Source organism: Dunckerocampus dactyliophorus, chromosome 5 (genome assembly GCF_027744805.1).
Source record: "Dunckerocampus dactyliophorus isolate RoL2022-P2 chromosome 5, RoL_Ddac_1.1, whole genome shotgun sequence".
Taxonomy (NCBI): Eukaryota; Metazoa; Chordata; class Actinopteri; order Syngnathiformes; family Syngnathidae; genus Dunckerocampus; species Dunckerocampus dactyliophorus.
Window position 1 is genome coordinate 31862044 of NC_072823.1, and position 24519 is coordinate 31886562.

Here is a 24519-nt window from a genome sequence, read left to right on the forward strand (position 1 = left end):
TTGGAAAAATTTTTTAAAAAATGCGAAAAAAAAAAAAACCTCTTTTGTATTGAACATTTCAACTGTATGCTGCTAAAATTCATTTTTTTCCCCCTCATAATAGTACGGCTTTATTCTAGGAAAATTAACCCCTTTTTTTCTCTTAATACGTTGCCTTTGTTCTTGTAAAATCACTGCTCTTTTTTTTCTTTTAGTTTTCTTGTCAAATTATATTTTTAGAATGTGCCGCAGGCCAATAAAAAAAACTGCTCCGGGCCGCAAATGGCCCCCTGGCCGCGCTTTGGACACCCCTGCCGTACAGTAAGCAAATGCCTCATGCCGTCTGTTGGCCTCCATTTGAACTTGGATGGTTCTTCTCCCTCCTCAGGCAGGTAAAGGGATCCTACGCACGATGAGAGCGTCTAACGACGCTGTCGCTGATCTGGTGCCCGTAGATGTCGTCATCAACGCCACGCTGGCTGCTGCCTGGTACTCGGGATCGCGGAAAAGCAGCAGGTTAGAAAGCTAAGAGTGTGTGTGACGTGTGTACGCTGTTATATCAAGTTGCCGTCTTTTATTGCAGGCCCAAATCCATCCTGGTGTACAACTGCACCACCGGCGGCATCAACCCCTTTCACTGGGGACAAGTTGGTATGTTGCAAACCAAGCACAGCCTGCCTTTCTCGTTGTTGATGAGATAATCACAGCGTCTAATTGCAAATTCACCCGATCCACCACCTGCTGGGCTCTTTTGTTCACCTGCTTCATGTGGATGCCGTTTTTTTATGGGGGGTTTTAGCAAGTCACAGTTGAAGAAAGATTGAATCTTTGTGTTGAAGTTTATTAAGCCCAGATGACGTACACCCACAAAGCTGAACTAACTCATTGATTGCAATGCTAAAAGAAATTATATGCTCACTTTACATCAGGGCTGTCCCAAGTATCCCAAGTTAAAGGTAAGTTCGAGTTTTGTTGGCCTGCAGCACATTTTAAAATGAGCAAGAAAGCTAACAACAGGAAAAATAGAATTTTAGTAGAGCAAAGTCAAAATATTAAAAGAAAAATGTTGAAATCTGACAAGAAACAGTCATAATTTTTACAAGAATAACGTGATAATATTATGGGGGGGAAAAATGCTAACATTTTACTAGAAGCATAAAGTCAAAATATTGAAAAATAAAAAAAAAATACTTGGGGGGGAAAAAGAGCTGTAATTTTACAAGAATAAAGTCAAAATACTGAGAGAAAAAAAAGTCTTTTAATGAGGGGAAAAAGGTCGCAATTTTGTAAAAATATGAGAAAATAAAAAGCTAAATAAAGTTGTAATTTTTGGAAAGTTATGTTATGGGAATAAAGTTCTAATATTATGGGAATAAAGTCATAATATTCTGTCTTGAAAATATGAATATCCCCGTTAAAAATTAGTTGAGCTCTATCAGTGTGGAAAAGGTTAAAAAGCCATTTCTAAAGCTTTGGGGCTCCAGCCAACTACAGTGAGAGCACTTATCCACAAATGGCCAAAACAAAGTTGCAGTTTTTAATGAAAGTTTTTATTATTAAGGGAGAAAAAAATAAGCTACATGTCCCTGTGTGAAAAAGTGATTGCCCCCTTAAGCTAATAAGTGGTTGGGCCCCCTTAACAGCAACAACTGCAATAAAGTGTTTGTGATAACTTGCAATGAGTTTCTTATGACGCTGTGGAGGAATTTTGGCCCACTCGTCTTGACAGAATTGCTGTCATTCAGCCCCACTGGAGGCTTTAACAGCATGAAGAGCCGTTTTAAAATCATGCCACAGCATCTCAATAGGATTCAGGTCAGGACTTGGACTAGGCCACTAAGCCATTCAGAGGTGGACTTGCTGGTGTGTTTTGGATCATTGTCCTGCTGCAGAACCCAAGTTGCTTTCAGCTTGAGGTCACCAACAGATGGCAGGACATTCTCATGCTTACATTTATCACAGCAAGTCTTCCAGGTCCTGAAGCAGCAAAACAGCCCCAGACCATCACACTACCACCACCATATTTTTCTGTTGCTATGATGTTCTTTTTCTGAAATGCGGCATTACTTTTACGCCGGATGTAATGGGACACACACCTTCCAATAAGTTCAACTTTTGTCTCGTCAGACCACAGAGTATTTTCCCAAAGGTCTTGGGGATCATCAACATGTTTTCTGGCCTTAATGTTGTTTTTGTTCAGCAGTGGTTTTGGTCTTGGAACTCTGCCATGCAGGCCGTTTTTGTCCAGTGTCTTTTATGGTGGAGTCATGAACTCTGACCTTAACTGAGGCAAGTGAGGCCTGCAGTTCTTTAGATGTTGTTGTGGGGTCTTTTGTGACCTATCAGATGAGTCGTTGCTGCGCTGTTGGGGTCATTTTAGGTGGCTGGCCTCTCCTGGGAAGATTCACCACTGTTCCATGTTTTGGCCATTTGTGAATAATGGCTCTCACTGTGGTAGGCTGGAGTCCCAAAGCTTTTGAAATGGTATTAGTTTAGATTTTTTTTTGTCCCTTGACACAATAAAAAGTTTCATTTAAAAACTGCATTTTCTGTTCAGTTGTGTTGTCATTGACTAATTTAAATTAGTTTTACGATCTGAAACATTTAAGTGTGACAAAAATGCAAAAAATAAGAAATCGGGGGGGGGGGGATGATGGGAATAGGAATAAAGTCAAAATATTAAGGTTAAAAAATCCATTATACAATGAGAAGAGAATATTTGAATATTACTTCTGAAGAAAGTTGAAATATGTGAAGTCAAAATATTGAGAGAAAAATGTCTTACACTAATTAGAAGAATAGTCACAATTTTAAATAAAAACTCATAATATTATGAGAAAAAAATGTCATTTTAGTGGCATAGATTTGAAATATTAAAGACAGAAGGCGTTAAAAGATGTAATATTGCGAGAAGCAAACAAAAACAATGAATACAGAGAGTCAAGAGATTCAAGAGTTTTATTGTCATGTGCATGGTAAAACAGCAGTTATACTATGCAATAAAATTCTTATTCTGTTCATTCTCCCAAGAAAAGAAAGAAAACACAAGAAAGAATAAGAACATAAGAAACATAAATACCAATAAATTAAGCAACAACAACGAGAGTGAAGTCAAAACATTGAGAGAAAAAAAAATCGCAATTTTACCAAAATAAACTCGGAATATTATGAGGAAAAAAATGTTGCCATAAGAAGTATATCCAATTCATCCGTTTCAGACTCCCAACAATGTCAACACAAAAGACTGTCATGTAGAACGAGTATAAGTATCGTAAAGTTCTACATAAAAAGAACTACAGTCAACCGGTGATCGCATTGTGGAGGGGTGACGGAGCTGGGGGACAATGACTTCCGGGTGGGAGTCGAGGACACGTTTTGTGGCAAGGAGATGTTTTATCAACACAGATGGAGTTCATAACGTCACAAAACTTGAGTCACCAATGCATGGGATTCTTTGTTTGGGCAAACATGTAACATTCTCATATGAGGTTGGCAAATGAACGTGTGCCGTACAGAATACCGTAGTACACTCCTGACCAAAATGTTGAGACCGCTTGAAAAACTGCAAGAATGTACATTTTGCCCTTTTGGATGTTAAGGGGGTTCTAAGTGGAGCTTTAAAATGCAAAAAGAAGAAATGGGAGTGAGACAAAAACAATTTGAATGAGGAAATTATTGCGAAGAAGCATTAAAGTGCAATAAGTTGTTCATCAGCTGATCAAAAGTTTAAGACCATAGTTAAAAAAACACACCGAAATAGAAATAAAATGTTGCAATAGCTGCACAATTTTTGTTAATGAGGTGAAAAATGAGTTTGGGCATTGTGGCTCCAGGTGTGAAGATGGCTTCACGGAGGGCATCCCCAGTCTAGAACTGATGTCCGTTTTAGTAAATCCATCCCCAAATGTTCTCCATTGGATGTAGAGGAGGGGAACACCCAGGATGGTCCAAAAGAGTGAGCTTATTCCTCTGGAAGAAGTCCTTTGTGAAGTGCAGTGTTGATAAAGCCAGTTATTACCACACAGACAAGGGCCTTCAGTCATGAGGGATGACCCCTGCAACATCTCCACATCGCTGGCTGCTGTTTGACGACCGTGCGCAACCTGAAGCTCTGTCGTTCCATTGAAGGATCATGATGGTAGAAAACATCTCAGGTGGGATCTCCTTGTCACGCCAGTAACGTTGGAAGCCATCAAGACCGTTGCGAGAGAAGAAAACTTTCTTCCACCTTTCAATGTCCCATGTTTGGTGCTCTCCTGCAAATTCCAAACCTTCAAGGAGACCAGGCCTTTGAAGACCGTTTTTTTTTCTTAAAAGAATACAAAAAACATGTTTTCTTTAATATTTCAACTGCATGCTACTAAAATGACATTGCTTTTTCTCATACTATTACAACATTGTTCTCGTAAAATTACAACTTTTTCTAGTTAGAGTACAACTTTTTTCTCTTGATATTTTGACTTCATTCTTGCTAAATTACTGCGCTTTTCCCCCTTTTTGCTGTTGTTCTTTTTACTTAATTTTCCCAAATATTTCAACTTTTTTTTTAGTAAGTTTCATGTTTTTTTCTTTGGTAATATTTTGCACAATATTATAACTTTTTACCCAACCTAATTTTCCAAAACTTTTATTTTTTTTTTGTTTGACATAATATCATGACTAACAAAAAATTATAATGTAATATTTCAACTCTATGCTACCAAAATGACATTGTTTTTCCTCACAATATTAGAGGGAAAGGCTTCTTAAGACGTCATCTGTACTTCTGTGAAGAAGGTGTCGGACGTTTCGCTCCTCATCCAAAGAGCTTCGTCAGCGAACTAATAAGTGCTGGTAGCCTAGGCCTTAAATACAGTAAGAGTGGGCGGAATTGGTGTGCCAACACCCTCCTCCTATTGGTTGGTTCCTTACACTAAGACTGGGAGGAGTGGTGGTCTAATCCTCTCCTGCCGTTAGCACCTCAAATCAAAGGGAAGTGTAGCTCCCTGTAGTTGGGTATGAACGACTCTGATACTGGCTCGTTAGCATCTATTGTTCTGGCTCGGCCCTGGCTTCACCTCATTTGCATGACTAAGAGCTGTGGGTTTTGGTCTCAGTAACCTGCTGAACACAGGGTCCAAATTAAACCTCAAACCACCATTCCGATTCAATGATGGGTTCTGTTGTTTGACAAAAATAGCTTCCTTTACTCCTCTTTCAAACCATCTGTTTTCTTTGGCCAAAATCTTTACTCGCTGTCCTCAAAAGAGTGATTGGTTGCTTTAAGGTGTAGATGTATTGCTGATTGAGGCCCACTATAATTGTCCCTGCGATGTTGATAAAGCCTTTTTTGGAGTATTTGCTTAGTTTCCCCAATGTAGTGCTCTTTGCATTCCTCATCTTTACAGTGGACGGAATAGACCACATTGCTGTTTTTGGTTTGGAGCCTTGTCTTTAGGATGCACTAGTTTTTGTCTGATGAACTATGATAGTGATCACAATGATAATACTGCATTGAAACAGTAACACATAATAGTAGTCATTGAAATGATGAACTATGATAGTGATCACAATTACAATACTGCATTGAAACAGTCACACATAATTGTAGTAATGAAATGATTATCCATGATAGTGAACAGAATGATAATTACTGTAATGCACATCATTGTAAAAAAAAAAAATATAGTCATACTGCTATCACCGTCGCTGTAATAAAACCAACAACATAATAACACCCTGGTTAACTCAGTGAGTAATGTGGGGAAGTACATATGTACTGTGAGTGTGCATATGTACAGGTATCTCTGTATGTGCGGAAGACTTCCTATATATAAAGGTGCAAGAATGTTTGGGCGTGTAATTGTCACTGAGAATGCATGAAAGGAAAGGGGCCGCCTTCCACCTCCCAGAGAGCCCCGCCCCAAATAGCCAGGCCGAGCCCCTGCCGTCAGAAGGCCACCAGGCCCACAGGGGCAGGCAGCACAAAGATCAGTGCCCCAAGAGCCAGCCCAGAGAGCCCTCCCCTCCGGGATGACCAGCAAGGGGCCGAAGAGAGGTAATCCCAGCCAAGGACAGGGCACCGGCAGGCCGGAGGACTGCCAACCCCTGAGACCAGCGAGAGATCACACCCCACAAAGGCAGATGAGTACCGGGGGCCACAAACCGGCAGGCCCAGAGACGCCCCCACAACCGGAAAGAAGCCCGCCCGCGCCGGAAGCACCAATCCCCCCGCCACCCCCACCCCCAGGGAGCGGAGCCCGGACCGCCCCGGGCCAAACCCCACCCGACCCTCGACACAGGGCCGCCCCGCCCAGGGATGCAGGAGGCATACCCTCCACCCACCCGGCGGAGGCACGGGCGACAGAGATGTATCACCCAGCACCCGACCCCACGGAGCAAACCCCTGTATGCCACCCCCCCCACACACACACTCCTACGCACTCAAGCGCGCACAAACACACGCACGCACACATGCGCGCACGCACACACACACACACCAATAGTGGTCGACTGCCCAACACCCGGAAGCCTCATCCTATCCCCCGTTGGTAACCCAAGGAGCAGCGGAGCCGGGGACCCCGGGGTCCCAGACATACAATCCAGAACCCAGGCGCGGAGAGCGCGGACCGCCGGAGAGCAGGAAGACACCCGGCCACACCCTCCCAACGGTAGGATGCCACCAGCAAGGCAGACAGGGGAGCCAGCGAAGAGGAAAACGGGAAACTGAGCAGGCGGGCAGGAAAACGGGCGAGCAGCCAGGCGAACCACCACACAGCGCCAACCGACACCCGCGGGCCAGCAAACCCCGAAGAGGGAGCGGGAGCACCGCACCCCAAGCTGCAGGGAGGCCAAGCACCAGAGCCGAGAAGGCGAGACCAGCAGCAGACCAGCCGAGGGACCCCACAAACCACCAGAAGCCAGACCAGCCACATGCCACCAGATCCGACAGCGCACCACCCGCGCACCGGAGCCCCACCCCCGACAAGCCCGCAGACAGACCGGGGGAGACGAGGACACAGACAGCGGCCCAGCAGAGCACAAAGCGCAACGGCGACAAACGCCCAAGCGCCCGGCCCCAGGGCGCCCGCCCCCTCACCCCCACCCCGCCACCCAGGCCCACAGTACCAGCAAGCATGACCAAGCCCCAACCCACCAGCCGGCCCAGCGCCCCAGCAGCCGCCACAGCGCAGCAACCATTAGCCCCCGCGGCGGCACACGCGCCTCCCGCATACCACCACGGCCGGCAAGGGAGCAACACCACGACAGCCACAAGAGCACCGGACCCCACATAGAGTGGAACACGGTCACACCCACGAAGCAAGCCAGAGGCGCCAGGGAGGGACAGAGAAGCAAGCACCGCACGACAGGGCCCACGAAAGGAGCGGCCCCCCGCCCGGCGCCCAAGCAGATGCCCCCGTCCACCCCGCCCCCCGCCATGCCGCAGACCGGCCACCACTCCACCCCCCGCCCATCCACCAACACGCCAAGGGAGAAACCCCGGAGGGAGAGAGACAACCGCCGGCCAAGAAGCAGAGACCAGCCAGACACCAGCAGGTAGCAGGGACCGCCCGCCAGCCCCACCCCCAAGCCCCCGGCCAAAGCCGCCCCCCGACCGCCCCACCCCGGAGCAAGCATCCCCCCGCCGATCCCGGCCAGCGCCACGCAGAAGAACACGACGCCGCCCGCCCCCACGCGCACCCACCCGAGCTTTTTTCATACAACTTATTCCTTTTTCGTGCCATGTTGGCAAATTTAATGGTTTCTTTTTAAGCAAGATGTCAGGAATATGTATTGGCAAGGAGTGAGCGAGAATTTTGTTATTTTTAGAAATTCCCACCAAGCTGTCAGAGTGGTGCTTATATTTATACTTTTAAAACAATTATTTTTCCGGAGGATTTGGCTAATGAAGAGCAGGTTACAAATTGGGATTTCGTGGCTAAGTGATTGTTCTATGTCTAGCCATAAATAATCCAATGGGTTAGGTTTGATCCATTTTAAGATATACTGTAACCTGTTTGCAAGGAAGTAGTTGGGGAAGTTTGGGAGTTCTCAGCCCCCATATTCTTTAGATTTTTGTAACGTTTTGAGACTTATTCGTGCAGGCTTATTTTTCCAAAGAAATTTACTTATATATGAATCTAATGACTTGAACCAAATTATAGATGGTTTGGTGGGGATCATGGAAAAGAGATAATGAACCTTTGGTAAAATCATCATTTTCACGGTGGATACTCTGCCTGTAAGTGAGATGGGCAAGGTTCTCCAACGTGCAAGATCATCCTCTATTGACTTCAAGAGTGGAGTATAATTCAAGCGGATCAGGTCTGACAGGTTGGAGGAAATGTTAATACCCAAATACTTAATGTTCCCTGAACACAGTGGTATAGAGGGGGTGCTCTGGAAACCAAAGTTAATGGGCAGTACTGTGGATTTAGACCAGTTAATGGCGTAATCTGAGAAGGTGCTATAATTGTTAATGAGTGAGATAGATTGGTGAAGTGAGGAATGTGAATTATCTAGGAAGAGTAATACATCATCAGCATAATGGCTTATTTTATGATGAACATTTGTGGTGTGGATCCCTTTAATATTTATATGTTGTCGAATTGCAGCTGCAAGAGGTTCGATAAAGATAGCAAATAGTGAGGGAGAGAGTGGACACCCTTGCCTAGTACCTCTTTGTAAAGTAAATTCTGGAGAGATGTGATTGTTGGTCCGAACAGAGGCCTTCGGGGTGTTGTATAGTATTTTAATCCATGTTCTAAATGAATCTCCAAAGCCAAATTTTTGTAGTGTTGCAAAGAGAAATTTCCAGTTTACTCTGTCAAATGCTTTTTCAGCATCTAATGAGACAATTGTGGTTTCTAAATTATGGATGATAGAGTAATCAATCAGATTGATTAGACGGCGTACGTTGCTAGTTGAGTTTCTCCCCTTGATAAATCCTGATTGATCAGGGTGTATTATATGAGGGGTAACTTTGTCCAGCCTTATAGCTAACGCTTTGCATATTATTTTAAGATCTGCATTAATCAGTGAAATTGGATGATAACTGGAAGGTAGTGTTGGGTCCTTATCCGGTTTCAGCAGGAGACTGATTGTAGCTGAGTTCATGTTTGGAGGCAAGCATGAACTGTCTTTAATTTCCAAAACCATTCTAAGAAATACTGGGGATAGTAATGACCAGAATGTTTTATAAAACTCGGCAGGGAAACCGTCAGGTCCTGGTGCTTTCTTATTCGGTAACCGGTGTAGAGCGTTATGGAGTTCTATTAATGAAATGGGTACATCTAAGTTTGTCACCTGTTCGTCATTTAATTTTGGTAATTCTCTGGTGTTGAGAAATGTTTCGATATCTGGGAGAGATGGTTTAATCTGAGGTGTATATAGATTTTTATAAAAGCTCCTAAAGGCGGAATTAATTTCCTCCGGGAGGTGAGTGATGTGACCTCCTGAGTTTCTAATGGAGGAGATAGAGCTTTTTTCTTTATTGACTTTTAGTTGGTTAGCTAAGTATTTTCCGTGTTCATTGCCATGCTCAAACTTTTCCAACCGTAGTCTCTGCAGTTGGAACTGAATTTTCTTGTCAGTAATTTCTTTTAAGTCTAGTTTCAGTTTCCTTAGGTTACTTAGAATATGCTCATCTTGTGAGTCAGCATGAGCTGCTTCGAGGATTTGGATTTTTTTCTCCAACTCTGATTCTAGTAATCTCTTTCTTTTTCTTATATGATGAATATGAAATGGTTTTTCCGCGCATTACTGCTTTTGCTGCCTCCCACAGAATACTAGCCGAGACACTGGGTTGGTCATTGAAGTCTAAAAACATTGTCCACTCTCTTTCAAAGTATTTTAGGAAGTCTGAGTCTTTTAGTAATGATGTATTTAATCTCCAGCATCTAGTCGGAGCGCTCATAGTTTGGTTAGTGAGAAAAAGAGAGACTGGGGCGTGGTCACTAATGGTGATAGGGTGTATGTGAATGTTTGAAATGTCAGATATGATTGAGTTGCTTGTCAAAAAGTAGTCAATACGAGAGTAGGTGTGGTGCACTGGTGAGAAATAGGTATATTCCCTGTGAGTAGGGTGATAAGAGCACCAAGCATCACAAAGACCAAACTCATTCATGTATTTCTTCAGTATCGATGTTGATTGAGACTCACGATGTCTCCCAGCTGGGCTAGACCTGTCCACTTCTGGGTTAAATACTAAGTTGAGGTCCCCTCCGAAGATCATACTTGTATCCAAATGTGCAGAGAGAGAAGAAAAGAAGGCATGAAAGAAGGAGGGGTCGTCAACATTCGGACCATATATGTTGGCAATGCAGAAATGTACATTATCAACAGATATGTTCATTATTATATATCTCCCTTCTGTGTCTGGAACAGTGTTGTGGAGTGTTAAATTCACCCTCCTGTTAATTTTTTGTTCTTAAAAGCCTCTTCTAGCCGATGGCGTCTGATGGTTATCGGACTGCACTCGGCACCAGTAACGACCTTCATGTGGGCCGCGGATGGTCCCGTGTCTTGATGGACAACCAATGGGATCCTCCAGCTCATCTTTTTGGGATCTACCGCTTGACTTTTTTTGTTCCATGAGACTCAGGGTGTTTGAAGAAGCTCAGCAATCCCACCGTCATCCAAGCTCTTTTGCCTTTGAGATCATGACAGTGGGAATACCTGACACTAAATCACGTTCAGTCCACATCACTGCCAACATTTTGCCTTTTGAAGACTACGGTCTTGAACTTTTGATCAGCTGATGAACAGCCTATTTCACTTTAATGCTCGTTTGCAATTTTTTTGTCTCACTCCCATTTCTTATTTTTTGCATTTTGAAGCCCTACATAGAACCTCCTTAAGATCCATCTGTGCAAAATGTATATATCGCAACATTTTTCAACTGGTGTTTAACATGTTTAACAGGGTCAAGTATAACAGTTTGTTATGTGCAAGTTTGTACGATAACTGAGACAGTGACCGTTTTGGCAAGCACTTCTGTCGAAAACTGACTCACACAACAACGGGGGCGTTGGAAAACCGAGGTTGACTGTAAAAACCATTGCTTGCAAATGCTGTGTGATGGCCTTGTGAAGCGACTGGCTAACCTGGAGAGAGGGCTGCATGTCAGCAGTTTAGTGCCTTTCATGCATGCTTACGTTTGCTCATCCGTGCGCGTTAGCTTTAAAACTACTGCCAAGTAAAAGGTCCAACTGACTCAATACAACGAATTAATGATTTTGCTCGTTTATTTCAGTGGAAATTTGAAGATTGTGCCCTACAAAGGTAACCCACCAAATCTCACTTGGTTCCGTTTTGTTTTTTTTAGAATACCATGTAATATCTACTTTCAAGAGGAACCCCCTCGAGCAGGCGTTTCGTCGACCCAATGTTAATCTCACGTCCAATCACCTGATCAATCAGTACTGGATCGCTGTGAGCCATAAAGCTCCAGCCTTCTTGTATGATGTGTACCTCAGGTTGATTGGACGAGAGCCCAGGTAACCTCACGTAGCATCGCCGCCGTATTGGGGCTTACAAGCTGCCTCCTGTTTTCCACAAGGCCCAAAGTCCCCACGCACTTACCTGTCGGCTACTTTGTTTCTCTGCATGTGTGATAGTTAAAGAATGGATAACCCAGCCTCTCTCCTATGCATGCAGGGGATTCTTCTGGCTTCTGCATTGTTTCTCTTGTGCTACTTGCACTGATTCATTTCTTGGTTGGGCTTCCAAAAATAATTGACTCCTGTACGGTGAATGATGTGGCTTGGATGTGAAGATGCCTTTGGAAACCCAACCCAGGTGGCCATGCTTTTTAAACGCCTTGCTTTGTAACAGTTCCAATTCTTTCTTCTTTTTTTTTTTAATTGTCGACCATCTGATGGCATGATGTTCGTCACAGGCTAGCAGCGTTGATGGCATGACACTCTGTATGCTCTTAGTAACCCACAGAGGAGGGTTGACATACTGTTTGTCATGTCTTTCATTCTCCTACAGAGAACTGTATAAACATGACCTTCAAGACCAATCCCTTAGAGCAGGCTTTCAGAAGGCCCAATGTCAATCTGCGCTCCAACTCCTTTACTAATCAGTACTGGACGACTGTCAGCCACACACTGCCAGCTCTCGTCTATGACTGCTATCTCAGGCTCACGGGCCAAAAGCCTCGGTAAGGTCATACAGTATGTGTCCAGTGTCCACTTTTTCTCTCCCTGATTGTCTCGACACCGGCCAAATTTAGTCAGCTATTTCTACCAGTGCCATGAGTCACACCCCCTATTTCATATTGGTACCCAACAACAACAAGTCAAAGTAAAACGTGTGTTTTAGTACAAGGGTGTTTTTGGGGGGTTTTTGGCCTGCGGCACATTCTAAAAATACAATTAAATGAGACCAAAAAAAAAAACAGAAACTAGAAAAGCACTCGCAAAGCGCAGACCTCCGCCAAGCGCCACAAAACACAATTTTTTTATTTTATTTTTTTTTTTGTGGAAGTACTGTGATCATTTCTTGTGGACTTATACGCACGAATGTCGAAAACTGTCCTACCTGGCATAGTTGAAGAATCCTTTCAAAAATTGCTCCAGACGGTGATCCGGTTCAACCCCCAAACTGTACTCAGTTCTTTCATGTTTCCATTTCCCACAATTCCTGAAAATGTCATCCAAATCCATTCAGGAATGTTCAAGTTATTTAGAACACAAACAAACAAACAGATAAATGCCGGCAAAAACAACCTCTGCGCTGCGCTTGTCGGAAATAATAAATTCAAAATACAGAGACAAAAAAGTTGTAATTTAAAAACAAAAGTCTTAATTTTACAAGGATAACGTTGTAATATTACGAGGGAAAATAACATCATTTTAGTGAATAGATAGATAGATAGATAGATAGATAGATAGATAGATAGATGCTTGAAGGGAAATTCATGTTTTGAGCAGCTCTCCAAAAACCATAATAAAGTCATAATAAACAATCAAGGCAAGACAGGCGAGAAAAACAGCAAAAATTGATAAATCAGCAGTCATTTCAAAGCCAAAGAGAGTCAAAATATGAAGAGAAAAAAGTTGTCATCTCGAGAAAAGTCGTAATTTTACGACTATATAATAACGTATAATAATAACGTCATTTTAGTAGGATAAATTTGAAATATTGACAAAAAAAATATTTTTGTGGAAATTGGAATATTATCAGAAACAAAACAACAAATAAAGTTGTCATTTTGAAGAAATTCGGTTGCGGAAAAAGTTACATTGTAGATAGAATAAAGTCAAAATATCACGGGAATAAAGTCATAATTGCGAGAAAAAAATGTACAAGATTGTTGAAAATTGTTGAAGTGGTTAGAAACAGCAGCCAAGGTGAAAAATCATTTTGAAATCAAGTTTAATGTCAAAATATGAAGAGAACAAAGTTACGAGAAAAATCGTAATTGTACGAGAATAACTGTAATATTACGATCATTTTAGTATTATAAAGTTGAAATATTAGTGAAAAAAATGATTTTTTTTTAAGTTGTAATATCATGAGACACTAACAAAACAATTATAAAGTTTTTATTGTCTGAAAATTACATTGTGGAAAATATTAAGAGAAAAAAGTCATATTCTAACAGGAAAAATGTTATGAGAATGACAAAATATTATGAGGAAAAATAGTGTCATTTTAAAAAAAAATTTTAAGTTGTATAATTAGAAACAAAACAACAAAGAAAGTTGTCATTTTTGGGAAATTTGGTTATGGAAAAAGTGTTCCCAGAATAAAGTCAAAATATTACGGGAATAAAGTCATAATTACGAGAGGATAATTTACAAGGAAAAAGTAAAAGTCATTGGAAAATTAACCAAAAAAAAAAAACAGCCGCAAAAATGTAAAAGAATAAAGTCAAAATATTAAAAGAGACAAAAAAGTTGTAACCTCACACGAAAGTTACATAATTTTTAGGAAAAATAACATTTTAGTAAGTTGGAATATTGATTAAAAAATTACTTCTTTTTTTATGTTGTAATTATAAGAAACGAGCTGAGAAATGGTGACCAGTCCAGGGTGTACCCCGCCTGTCGCCCGAAGTCAGCTGGGATAGGCTCCAGCATACCCCCGCGACCCTAAAGAGGAGAAGCGGTATAGAAAATGGATGGATTGACTAAACAATGGATAAAGTTGTCAGTTTTGGGAAATTTGGTTGTGGAAAAAGTTGTGTTATGAGAATAAAGTCTAAATATTATTGAGGTAACGTCATAATTACCAGAAGAAAATTTACAAGACCAAAGTTGAAGTAGTTGGAAAAAGGAATGGGAAAAATCAGCTGTAATTTTACAAGAAAAAAAGTCACAATTTTACTGTAATGAGGAAAATCTATGCTATTTTAGGAAAAGGCTTCTTGAGACGTCATCTGTACTTCTGTGTAGAAGGTGTCGGACGTTTCGCTCCTCATCCGAAGAGCTTCGTCAGCAAACTAATAAGTGCTGGTAGCTTAGGCCTTAAATACAGTAAGAGTGGGCGGAATTGGTGTGCCAACACCCTCCTCCTATTGGTTCGTTACACTAAGCCTGGGCGGAGCAGTGGTATAATCCTATCCTGTTATTCACACCTACGATAAAAGGGAAGTGTCGCTCCCTGAATTGGGTATGAACGACTCTGATACTGGCTTGTTAGCATCTATTGTTCTGGCTCGGCCCTGCCTTCACCTCATTTGCAAGACTAAGAGCTGTGGGTTTTGGTCTCAGTAACCTGCTGAACACAGGGTCCAAATTAAACCTCAAACCACCATTCCGATTCAATGATGGGTTCTGTTGTTTGACAAAAATAGCTTCCTTTACTCCTCTTTCAAACCATCTGTTTTCTTTGGCCAAAATCTTTACCTCGCTGTCCTGAAAAGAGTGATTGGTAGCTTTCAGGTGTAGATGTACTGCTGATTGAGGACCACTAGCATTGTCCCTGCGATGTTGATAAAGCCTTTTTTGGAGCATTTGCTTAGTTTCCCCAATGTAGTGCTCTTTGCATTCCTCATCTTTACAGTGGATGGAATAGACCACATTGCTCTGTTTCTGGTTTGGAGCCTTGTCTTTAGGATGCACTAATTTTTGTCTCAGGGTATTTACTGGTTTGAAATAAGTAGGAATTTTGTGTTGCCATAAGATCCTCTGGAGTTTTTCGGAGACCCCCGCTACATAAGGGACTACCACTCCTCTCCTTTTTGCTTCTGTGGGCTTTTGGGTTTCTTTCCCTACTCTCTTCTTTTGACATTTGTTAAAAGCCCACCGTGGGTACCCACAGGTTGAGAGCGCTCTCTGGACATGTTGTGTCTCCTTTTTCTTTCCCTCAGCACTAGTTGGTATTTGTTCCGCTCTATGTTGGAGGGTCCTAATAACCCCTAGTTTATGTTGTAGTGGATGGTTTGATTCAAAAAGCAGGTATTGGTCAGTGTGTGTGGCCTTTCTAAAGACCTCTGTAAGTAGCTGTCTGTCCTTTCCTATAATTACCTTGCAGTCTAAGAAGGCTAGTTGGTTTTCTTTAGTGTCCTCGCGAGTAAATTTGATATTGGTGTCCACCGCATTGATGTGATCTGTGAAAGACTGAATTTCTTGTTTTTTGATTATGACAAAGGTGTCATCCACGTATCTAAACCAGTGCCTTGGTTTTGTCCCTGAGAAGGATGTGAGAGCCTGTTTCTCCATCTCTTCCATGTACAGATTCGCCACTATGAGTGAGACTGGTGAGCCCATAGCACAACCATGAATTTGTCTGTAGAATTTCCCTCTAAACTGAAAATATGTGGTGTTAAGGCAAATTTCCAGTAATTGGCAGATGTGGTCAGCACTAAGTTTTGTTCTCCGATGCAGAGTTGAGTCCTCGAGCAGTCTCTTCCTCACCACCGAGACTGCTGCTGAGGTGGGGACAGATGTGAAAAGTGAAGTCACATCATAAGACACCAAAGTTTCCTCTGGCTCCAATCTGAGGTCTTTGATGCTCGCCACAAACCCTTTTGTGTTCTCTATATGATGATCAGTGTTGCCTACCAATGGGGATAAGACTGTTTTTACATATTTCGCTACATTGTACGTGGTAGAGTCAATGCTACAGACAATGGGTCTGAGGGGAAACCCTTCCTTGTGGATTTTTGGAAGGCCATAGATACATGGTGTAGCCTCCCCAGGGTATAACCTATGATACATCTGTCTGTCAATTAGTTCTTCCTTCTCTAACTTTTGGAGACAGTGTATGATTTCTTTCTTATACCTACTGGATGGGTCCCTTTTAAGTTGCTCATATGTGTTGGCATCACTAATTAGACTTGTTATTTTTTCTTCGTAGTCCAATGTGTTGAGAACCACTGTGCATCTGCCCTTATCAGCTGGTAAGATGGTGATGCTCTCATCTTTCTGCAGAGCCGCTAATGCTTTCCTCTCACCTAACGTGATATTGGACGGTGGTGGTTTGGCACTACTGAGAAGGGCCGATATTCTCAGACGAAGGTCCCCTGCCTCTGTTCTAGAAAGGTTATTGTTCCTGATGGCCGATTCAGCTGCTGTGATATAGTCTACTGTGGGTATCGTTTTAGGAGTCACTGAGAAGTTGAGACCCTTGGTTAATACTGCCTTCTCTGTCTCCGAGAGGCTTCTGTCTGACAGATTTTTGATCCAATTTTCTTTAGTAGGCAACACTGATCATCATATAGAGAACACAAAAGGGTTTGTGGCGAGCATCAAAGACCTCAGATTGGAGCCAGAGGAAACTTTGGTGTCTTATGATGTGACTTCACTTTTCACATCTGTCCCCACCTCAGCAGCAGTCTCGGTGGTGAGGAAGAGACTGCTCGAGGACTCAACTCTGCATCGGAGAACAAAACTTAGTGCTGACCACATCTGCCAATTACTGGAAATTTGCCTTAACACCACATATTTTCAGTTTAGAGGGAAATTCTACAGACAAATTCATGGTTGTGCTATGGGCTCACCAGTCTCACCCATAGTGGCGAATCTGTACATGGAAGAGATGGAGAAACAGGCTCTCACATCCTTCTCAGGGACAAAACCAAGGCACTGGTTTAGATACGTGGATGACACCTTTGTCATAATCAAAAAACAAGAAATTCAGTCTTTCACAGATCACATCAATGCGGTGGACACCAATATCAAATTTACTCGCGAGGACACTAAAGAAAACCAACTCGCCTTCTTAGACTGCAAGGTAATTATAGGAAAGGACAGACAGCTACTTACAGAGGTCTTTAGAAAGGCCACACACACTGACCAATACCTGCTTTTTGAATCAAACCATCCACTACAACATAAACTAGGGGTTATTAGGACCCTCCAACATAGAGCGGAACAAATACCAACTAGTGCTGAGGGAAAGAAAAAGGAGACACAACATGTCCAGAGAGCGCTCTCAACCTGTGGGTACCCACGGTGGGCTTTTAACAAATGTCAAAAGAAGAGAGTAGGGAAAGAAACCCAAAAGCCCACAGAAGCAAAAAGGAGAGGAGTGGTAGTCCCTTATGTAGCGGGGGTCTCCGAAAAACTCCAGAGGATCTTATGGCAACACAAAATTCCTACTTATTTCAAACCAGTAAATACCCTGAGACAAAAATTAGTGCATCCTAAAGACAAGGCTCCAAACCAGAAACAGAGCAATGTGGTCTATTCCATCCACTGTAAAGATGAGGAATGCAAAGAGCACTACATTGGGGAAACTAAGCAAATGCTCCAAAAAAGGCTTTATCAACATCGCAGGGACAATGCTAGTGGTCCTCAATCAGCAGTACATCTACACCTGAAAGCTACCAATCACTCTTTTCAGGACAGCGAGGTAAAGATTTTGGCCAAAGAAAACAGATGGTTTGAAAGAGGAGTAAAGGAAGCTATTTTTGTCAAACAACAGAACCCATCATTGAATCGGAATGGTGGTTTGAGGTTTAATTTGGACCCTGTGTTCAGCAGGTTACTGAGACCAAAACCCACAGCTCTTAGTCTTGCAAATGAGGTGAAGGCAGGGCCGAGCCAGAACAATAGATGCTAACAAGCCAGTATCAGAGTCGTTCATACCCAATTCAGGGAGCGACACTTCCCTTTTATCGTAGGTGTGAATAACAGGATAGGATTATACCACTGCTCCGCCCAGGCTTAGTGTAACGAACCAATAGGAGGAGGGTGTTGGCACACCAATTCCGCCCACTCTTACTGTATTTAAGGCCTAAGCTACCAGCACTTATTAGTTCGCTGACGAAGCTCTTCGGATGAGGAGCGAAACGTCCGACACCTTCTACACAGAAGTACAGATGACGTCTCAAGAAGCCTTTTCCTCGATGGACAACTCCTGTACGACTGAGAGCCTACACAGACGTATGCTATTTTAGAGCATACTGTTGAAATATTGAAGAAAAACATGTTTCTTCTTTTACATTGTTATGATCAACAAACAAAACAAGAAATAAAGTTGTAATTTTTGGAAAATTAGGTTGGCGAAAAAGTTCAAATATTTTGGGAATGAGTCATAATACTATGAAAAGAACATTTATGAAGATTATTTTGAGAATAACGTTGAAATATTTGGAAAAAAAACAAGAGCAGCAAAATTTAGAAAAACAAGCAAATGGTGAAGCTGACATTAAATGAAGTTAACATTTACAAAGACGTGTTTTTCACGTTTTTTTTGCACACCGCAGTTTTAAGCCATAAAAACGGGCACAAGGTGGCAGAAGTGCACTTGATCAGAGCTCGGTGTGGATTTTTTTGGACTTAAAAAGACACTTGACAGCAAGGAGGAAGTGGGAGAGCATGGAGGAGCGTAAGCGTGCATAAGGTTGCGCACTGTAGGGAAATATTAACGCATGCACACGCAGTACTACTACTACTACCACTACTGCTCCACAAAATATCAAAGTTGCGTCCTTTCATTGTTTGCTACGTGACCACCCCTGTGTTAAAACAATGTTTCCACGTAGCTTCTCTTGTTTAAGAGCCTCAGCAACCAAGCAATGAGGTATGAAGCGAGGCTGAGGACACGGAAGACATGCAAATGCAGAGCCAAAAGTGACCGCTTAATGGGATAAGTCTTGTTCCGATGTAGCGAAATCATGGCCATCAATATGAAAGTCGATGGAAATGTATCACTTTGTTTATGTTGCTCATCGTCTCTCGCTCACCATGCTTCTTCTGGCCACCGCACCCCCTCCTCCCTCCCTCCCTCCCTCCGTCCCTCCCTCTTTGTACCATTTGTAACACAACTCATAGCCCTCCTGCCTTATTCATTGACTCTCCCGCCCCATGTAAGGATGATGAAGACCATCAGTCGCCTCCATAAAGCCATGATGGTGCTGGAATATTTCACCAGTCACTCCTGGCTGTGGAACACAGACAACGTCACCATGTTGATGGCCCACATGAGCCCTGAGGATAAAAAGGTAAGAGATAACAGTGACTTGAGATGAGGAGAACTTTCTTAAAAGGACAGGACGCTTTTTTCAGGTTCCAAAAATGTCAACTTTCTTCTTGAAGAATCTTGGTAGATATTCTTTTTGTCATATTATGACTTCATTCCTATAATACAGTGTTCCCTTGCTACATCGCCGTTCACTTTTCGAGGATTTGCTCTTTCGCAAATTTTTCAAGTGCAATTTTGCCAGGTTTTTTTTAACAACGTATGAACGCGCATTGTGTTCTGCATCCTTGTGGCGTATTAGCGATCTATCGGTGCTCTGTTGCATGGGTCTGTTATTGTATTTACTACTGGTACCAGTGGAGGGGGTCGTATACTCATGCGAGAGTTGAAGACGTGTCCAGTTCGTCTCAGTAAATATAGAACCACAGCAGTCCTGATTGGCTATAGAACCCGCCCATTGTGTTCTGCGTTCTGATCAGTCTCCTTGTGTAGGACTGACTGCCTGTTTCCTGTTGCATGATGGCTAGCTGCTTGCGATCATACATGCTGAATGAAGGCAGAAGTCAGGCGGCTGTAGGGCACATGAAATACTGTAAATGAATCTTCGGTTCGTGGAAGACAAGCAGGAATATGTTTTTACAAGGATACGAAAACGCTACAGCCTAACGGCACCATGACAAGCCATGGTGAATTACTTAATTTCGTGCGTCCACTCTCGGAAGTTGATCATTAAAATTCAAACAAAATTTGAACTCTGAGTGTTTAAACAAGAGAGAAATGTGAGAAAATGTTGGTGCCTGTCTGAGAAAAGTGTATAAAGTGTCTGGTGAGGGTTTTTACAGCCTTAAAACATATACAGTATAATAATTGTTTAAAAATATAGTTGGCTACTTCGTGGATTTCACTTATTGCGGGCTATTTTGGGAACCTGTGCCCTGCGATAAATGAGGGAACACTGTATTACAACTTTATTCCCGTAATATTTCCAAAATGTACAACTTCATTTTGTTTTGTTTGTCTCTAAAAATATTACAACTTAAAAATAATGACCTAAAATTTGATTTTTTTAAAAGTACATTTCAACCTTATGCTACTAAAATTACATTTTTTTTTCTGCATAATATTATAAATTTGTTCTCGTAAAATTGAGACTTTTTTCTTGTTACGATGCAACTTTTTTCTCTTGATAGTTTGACTTTATTCTTGTGAAATTACAGCTTTTTTTCCATTTCTTCTGTTTCTCAGAGTATTACAACTTGAAAAAATAGTCGTTTTTTTTCCTATTACATTATTCTGGTATGTAATAGGTGTCAGACGTTTCGCTCCTCATCCGAAGAGCTTCGTCAGCGAAATAACAAGTGCTGGTAGCCTAGGCCTTAAATACAGTAAGAGTGGGCGGAATTGGTGTGCCAACACCCTCCTCCTATTGGTTCCTTACACTAAGACTGGGAGGAGTTGTGGTCTAATCCTCTCATTCCATTAGCACCTCCGATCAAAGGGAAGTGTAGCTCCCTGTAGTTGGGTATGAACGACTCTTGATACTGGCTCGTTAGCATCTATTGTTCTGGCTCATCCCTGGCTTCACCTCATTTGCAAGACTAAGAGCTGTGGGTTTTGGTCTCAGTAACCTGCTGAACACAGGGTCCAAATTAAACCTCAAGCCACCATTCCGATTCAATGATGGGTTCTGTTGTTTGACAAAAATAGCTTCCTTTACTCTTACCACCCTTACTCCTGGGGTGGTCAAAACACTCCCCAGTTGCAAAGCTCCAGGAGTGGACAAGTTTCGCCCTGAATTCCTCAAGGCTCTGGATGTTGAGGGACTGTCTTGGTTGACACGTCTCTTCAACATTGCGTGGAAGTCAGGAACAGTACCTCTGGATGGGCAGACTGGGTTGGTGGTCCCCCTTTTCAAGAAGGGTGACCGGAGGGTGTGTTCCAACTATAGGGGGATCACACTCCTCAGCCTCCCTGGGAAAGTCTATTCCAGGGTGCTGGAGAGGGGTACGACCGTTCGTTGAACCTCGGCTACAGGAGGTGCAATGAGGTTTTCGTCCTGCTCGCGGAACACTGGACCAGCTCTACACCCTTGCAAGAGTACTGGAGGGTACTTGGGAGTTTTCCCAACTGGTCTACATGTGCTTTGGGGACTTGGAAAAGGCATTCGACCGTGTCCCTCGCGGTGTCCTGTGGGGGTTGCTCAGAGAGTACAGGATTAGCGGCGCGCTACTACGTGCCATTCGGTCCTTGTACAACCGGAGCAGGAGCGTTGGCCTCCGCCAAGGCTGCCCTATGTCACCGATTCTATTCATCATTTTCATGGACAGAATTTCTAGGCGCAGCCAAGGCGTCGGGGGATTCCAGTTTGGTGGCCTTAGAATCTCATCTCTGCTATTTGCAGAAGATGTGGTCCTGATGGCCTCATCAAGTGGTGGCCTCCAGAGTTTACTGGGGTGTTTTGCATCTGAATGTGAAGTTTCTGGGATGAGACTCAGTACCTCGAAATCCGAGGCCGTCATTCTCAGTCAGAAAAGGGTGGATTGCTCCCTCTGGGTTGGGAATGACGTCCTACCCCAGGTGGAGGAGGAGGTCAAGTATCTTGGGGTCTTGTTCACGAGTGACGGAAGGTTGGAGCGTGAGGTCGATAGGCGGATCGGCGTAGCGTCTGCAGTAATGCGGTTGCTATACCAGACCGTCGTGGGAAGAGAGAGCTAAGCCAGAAGACAAAGATTATCCGGGAGGAGCTCAGAGTAGAGCCGCTGCTACTTCACAATGAGGTGGCTCGGCCATCTAGTCCGGATGCCTCCCGGACGCCTCCCTGGTGAGGTGTTCCGGGCATGCCCAGCCGGGAGAAGGCCCCAGGGCAGACCTAGGACACGCTGGAGGGATTATGTCTCACAACTTGCCTGGGAACGCCTTGGTGTCCCCGCGATGGAGCTGGAGGAGGTGGCCGGGCACCGGGAAGTCTGGGCTTCCCTCCTGAGACTGCTGCCCCCGGATGAGTAGAAGAAAATGGATGGATGGATGTTTCTCATAATCTTTTTTTCTCTTCTCCCGAACCTAACTTGCCAAAAAAAAATACAACAATTAATACCAACAATTAATTATCTGTTGTTTTGTTTGTTTCTCATCATATTAAATTTTTTATGGAAAACGTTTTTTTCTTTAATATTATGAACTTTATACTACTAAAATGACATTTTTTCTCACAACATTAGGCTGTTGTTCTCATAAAGCTACGTCTTTTTCTTGTTAGATGGCAACTTTTTCCTCTTGATATTTACTTGTAAAATGACTAAATGGCAAATTTTTCTGTTGTTTTTTTCTGTTGGCCAATAATTTAAAAAAAAACAGCTGCGGGCCGCACTTTGAACAACCGTGCCCTAAACAGTTCCAAATTAATTTATAAATGGTATTTAATGGTGTTCTGTTTTGTATGTTTTTTACAGTCTGTCTGTCCCTGTTACAAAAAACATAGCACAAACATTTAAAGTTGTATCATAACTTAGAAAGATAGCAGGGGATGAAATACTTATTTACTTAGCTATTATGCAAAAGCAACTCTGTGAATAATAATGATAATGAAGGAGCTGGTTGTGTCAGTTTGAGCTCACGCGCAGCATGTTGTAGAAATTCTCCAATATGTTCAAACGAACGTTCATTATAAAAAAAAGTTGCTTTTCTATGTTGCATCCGCCACTGATTCTTCACGGCGCTACTGCAGGTGTTTAACTTCGACGTCCGTCAACTGCACTGGGCAGAGTACATGGAAAGTTACTGCATGGGCACCAAAAAGTACGTACTCAACGAAGAGCTGTCAGGGCTGCCTGCCGCACGCAAGCACCTCAACAAGTAAGTCTTTTGTCACGTACAGTTCATAGACATTTGCCATTCACCACTAGCAGTTAGCAAGTTGGCAAGCAAATTCCAATATGAATGCCACATCTCCAGCGCGGATGTGCAGCTGAACCTTCGTCCCGACAGTCAACGCTCACAGAGGCGTTTCGGCGGCGAAGTAAATACAAAACGAAACAGCGCAAAATGGTGTGCGCTCACAGACAGTGTCGCTCGCTACATTGCAAAAGAAATGCAACCTTTCAATACGGTTGAAGAGCCAACATTTTGGGAAATATTAGGAATGCTTGACAGTTGGAATTGCCTGGGAGAACGCACATGCACATGTCACAAACAGCAATGTATAACCCAGCCAAAGAAGGCTTAGGGTTAGGGACTTCAGCAACATTTTACACTGCATTTTACTGCACCACCAAATATGACCCCCTATGTTACCAATACACTACGTAACTGCATATGTGTGTGTGTGTGTGTGTGTGTGTGTGTGTGTGTGTCTGTGTGTGTGTAGTTTTTATTGGAGTGGAGTTTTTTCTTAACAGAGACAGGGTTGTACACTATACTTGAGTTCCATCCAGTGGTTCAAATGTGAATCACCCCCGTTTATTGACGATAATTTGTAGCACAATTATCGACTAGCAAAATTTGTTTATGTAGACATTAACCTTGCATTATACTGTAAAACAGAGAAGCCAATTCTATAAAAGTGTCATTCTTCCAGTATTTTCAAATGTGTCGTGGAGCACATCATATCCCCAAGCATCCTCAACCACCGGGCAAACTTTCAGGTGTCATGATTGGAAAAAAAAAAACTGTAAATAACAATAATAATTAGAAAATTACTATATTGAATTATTTTGTAAATCGTTGCCAATTTTGGAAATCTGGGCTATTGTTTTATTTAAAAAAATAATATACACAGTTAGAAATCCACAGTTCTGCATGTTGATGTCGTTTGTTGGACGGCCCTCGAACGCACCTTGTAATGTTCTCCCACACTGCACAGATGCACTACTATACTGTATTTATCCCCTTTTTCTTTTGCATCATATTTGGACCCAAATGCTGATACTATGTGGGAATGCATAAAGGTAAGATTTGATGACCTTATTGAGTGCTAATGTGCATATTTGTGCGGCGCACCTCTCTGAAAAACAAAGTCCAGGCTTGTACTGGTGGATAGTGGCTGTGTATTCATTTAGTGGTTCCTGTCATAGTTTTACACAATACATAATAAGATCTATTAGATGTGATCTATAATGTACGCACTGCTACTCTTTACATCCTTTCTGGTCTTCAGTCATGCTAAGCTATGGAGTGCGCAGACAA

The 24519-nt window shown here is 42.7% G+C and overlaps 1 protein-coding gene across 5 annotated transcripts in view; it reads left to right on the forward strand.

Annotated features, from left to right (window-relative positions):
• Positions 1–24519, forward strand: part of far1 (fatty acyl CoA reductase 1) — a 69584-nt gene that overhangs the window by 38834 nt on the left and 6231 nt on the right. For 3 of the 5 annotated variants that reach the window (XM_054776124.1, XM_054776126.1, XM_054776127.1), the window contains 5 exons: positions 368–495; positions 563–630; positions 11285–11456; positions 19231–19360; positions 23063–23190. In XM_054776124.1, coding sequence (XP_054632099.1) covers positions 368–495; positions 563–630; positions 11285–11456; positions 19231–19360; positions 23063–23190 — 626 coding nt within the window. Of the gene's footprint in view, positions 1–367; positions 496–562; positions 631–11284; positions 11457–11952; positions 12125–19190; positions 19361–23062; positions 23191–24519 lie in introns of all 5 variants that reach the window. The other 2 variants (XM_054776125.1, XM_054776128.1) reach the window with 2 other exon arrangements.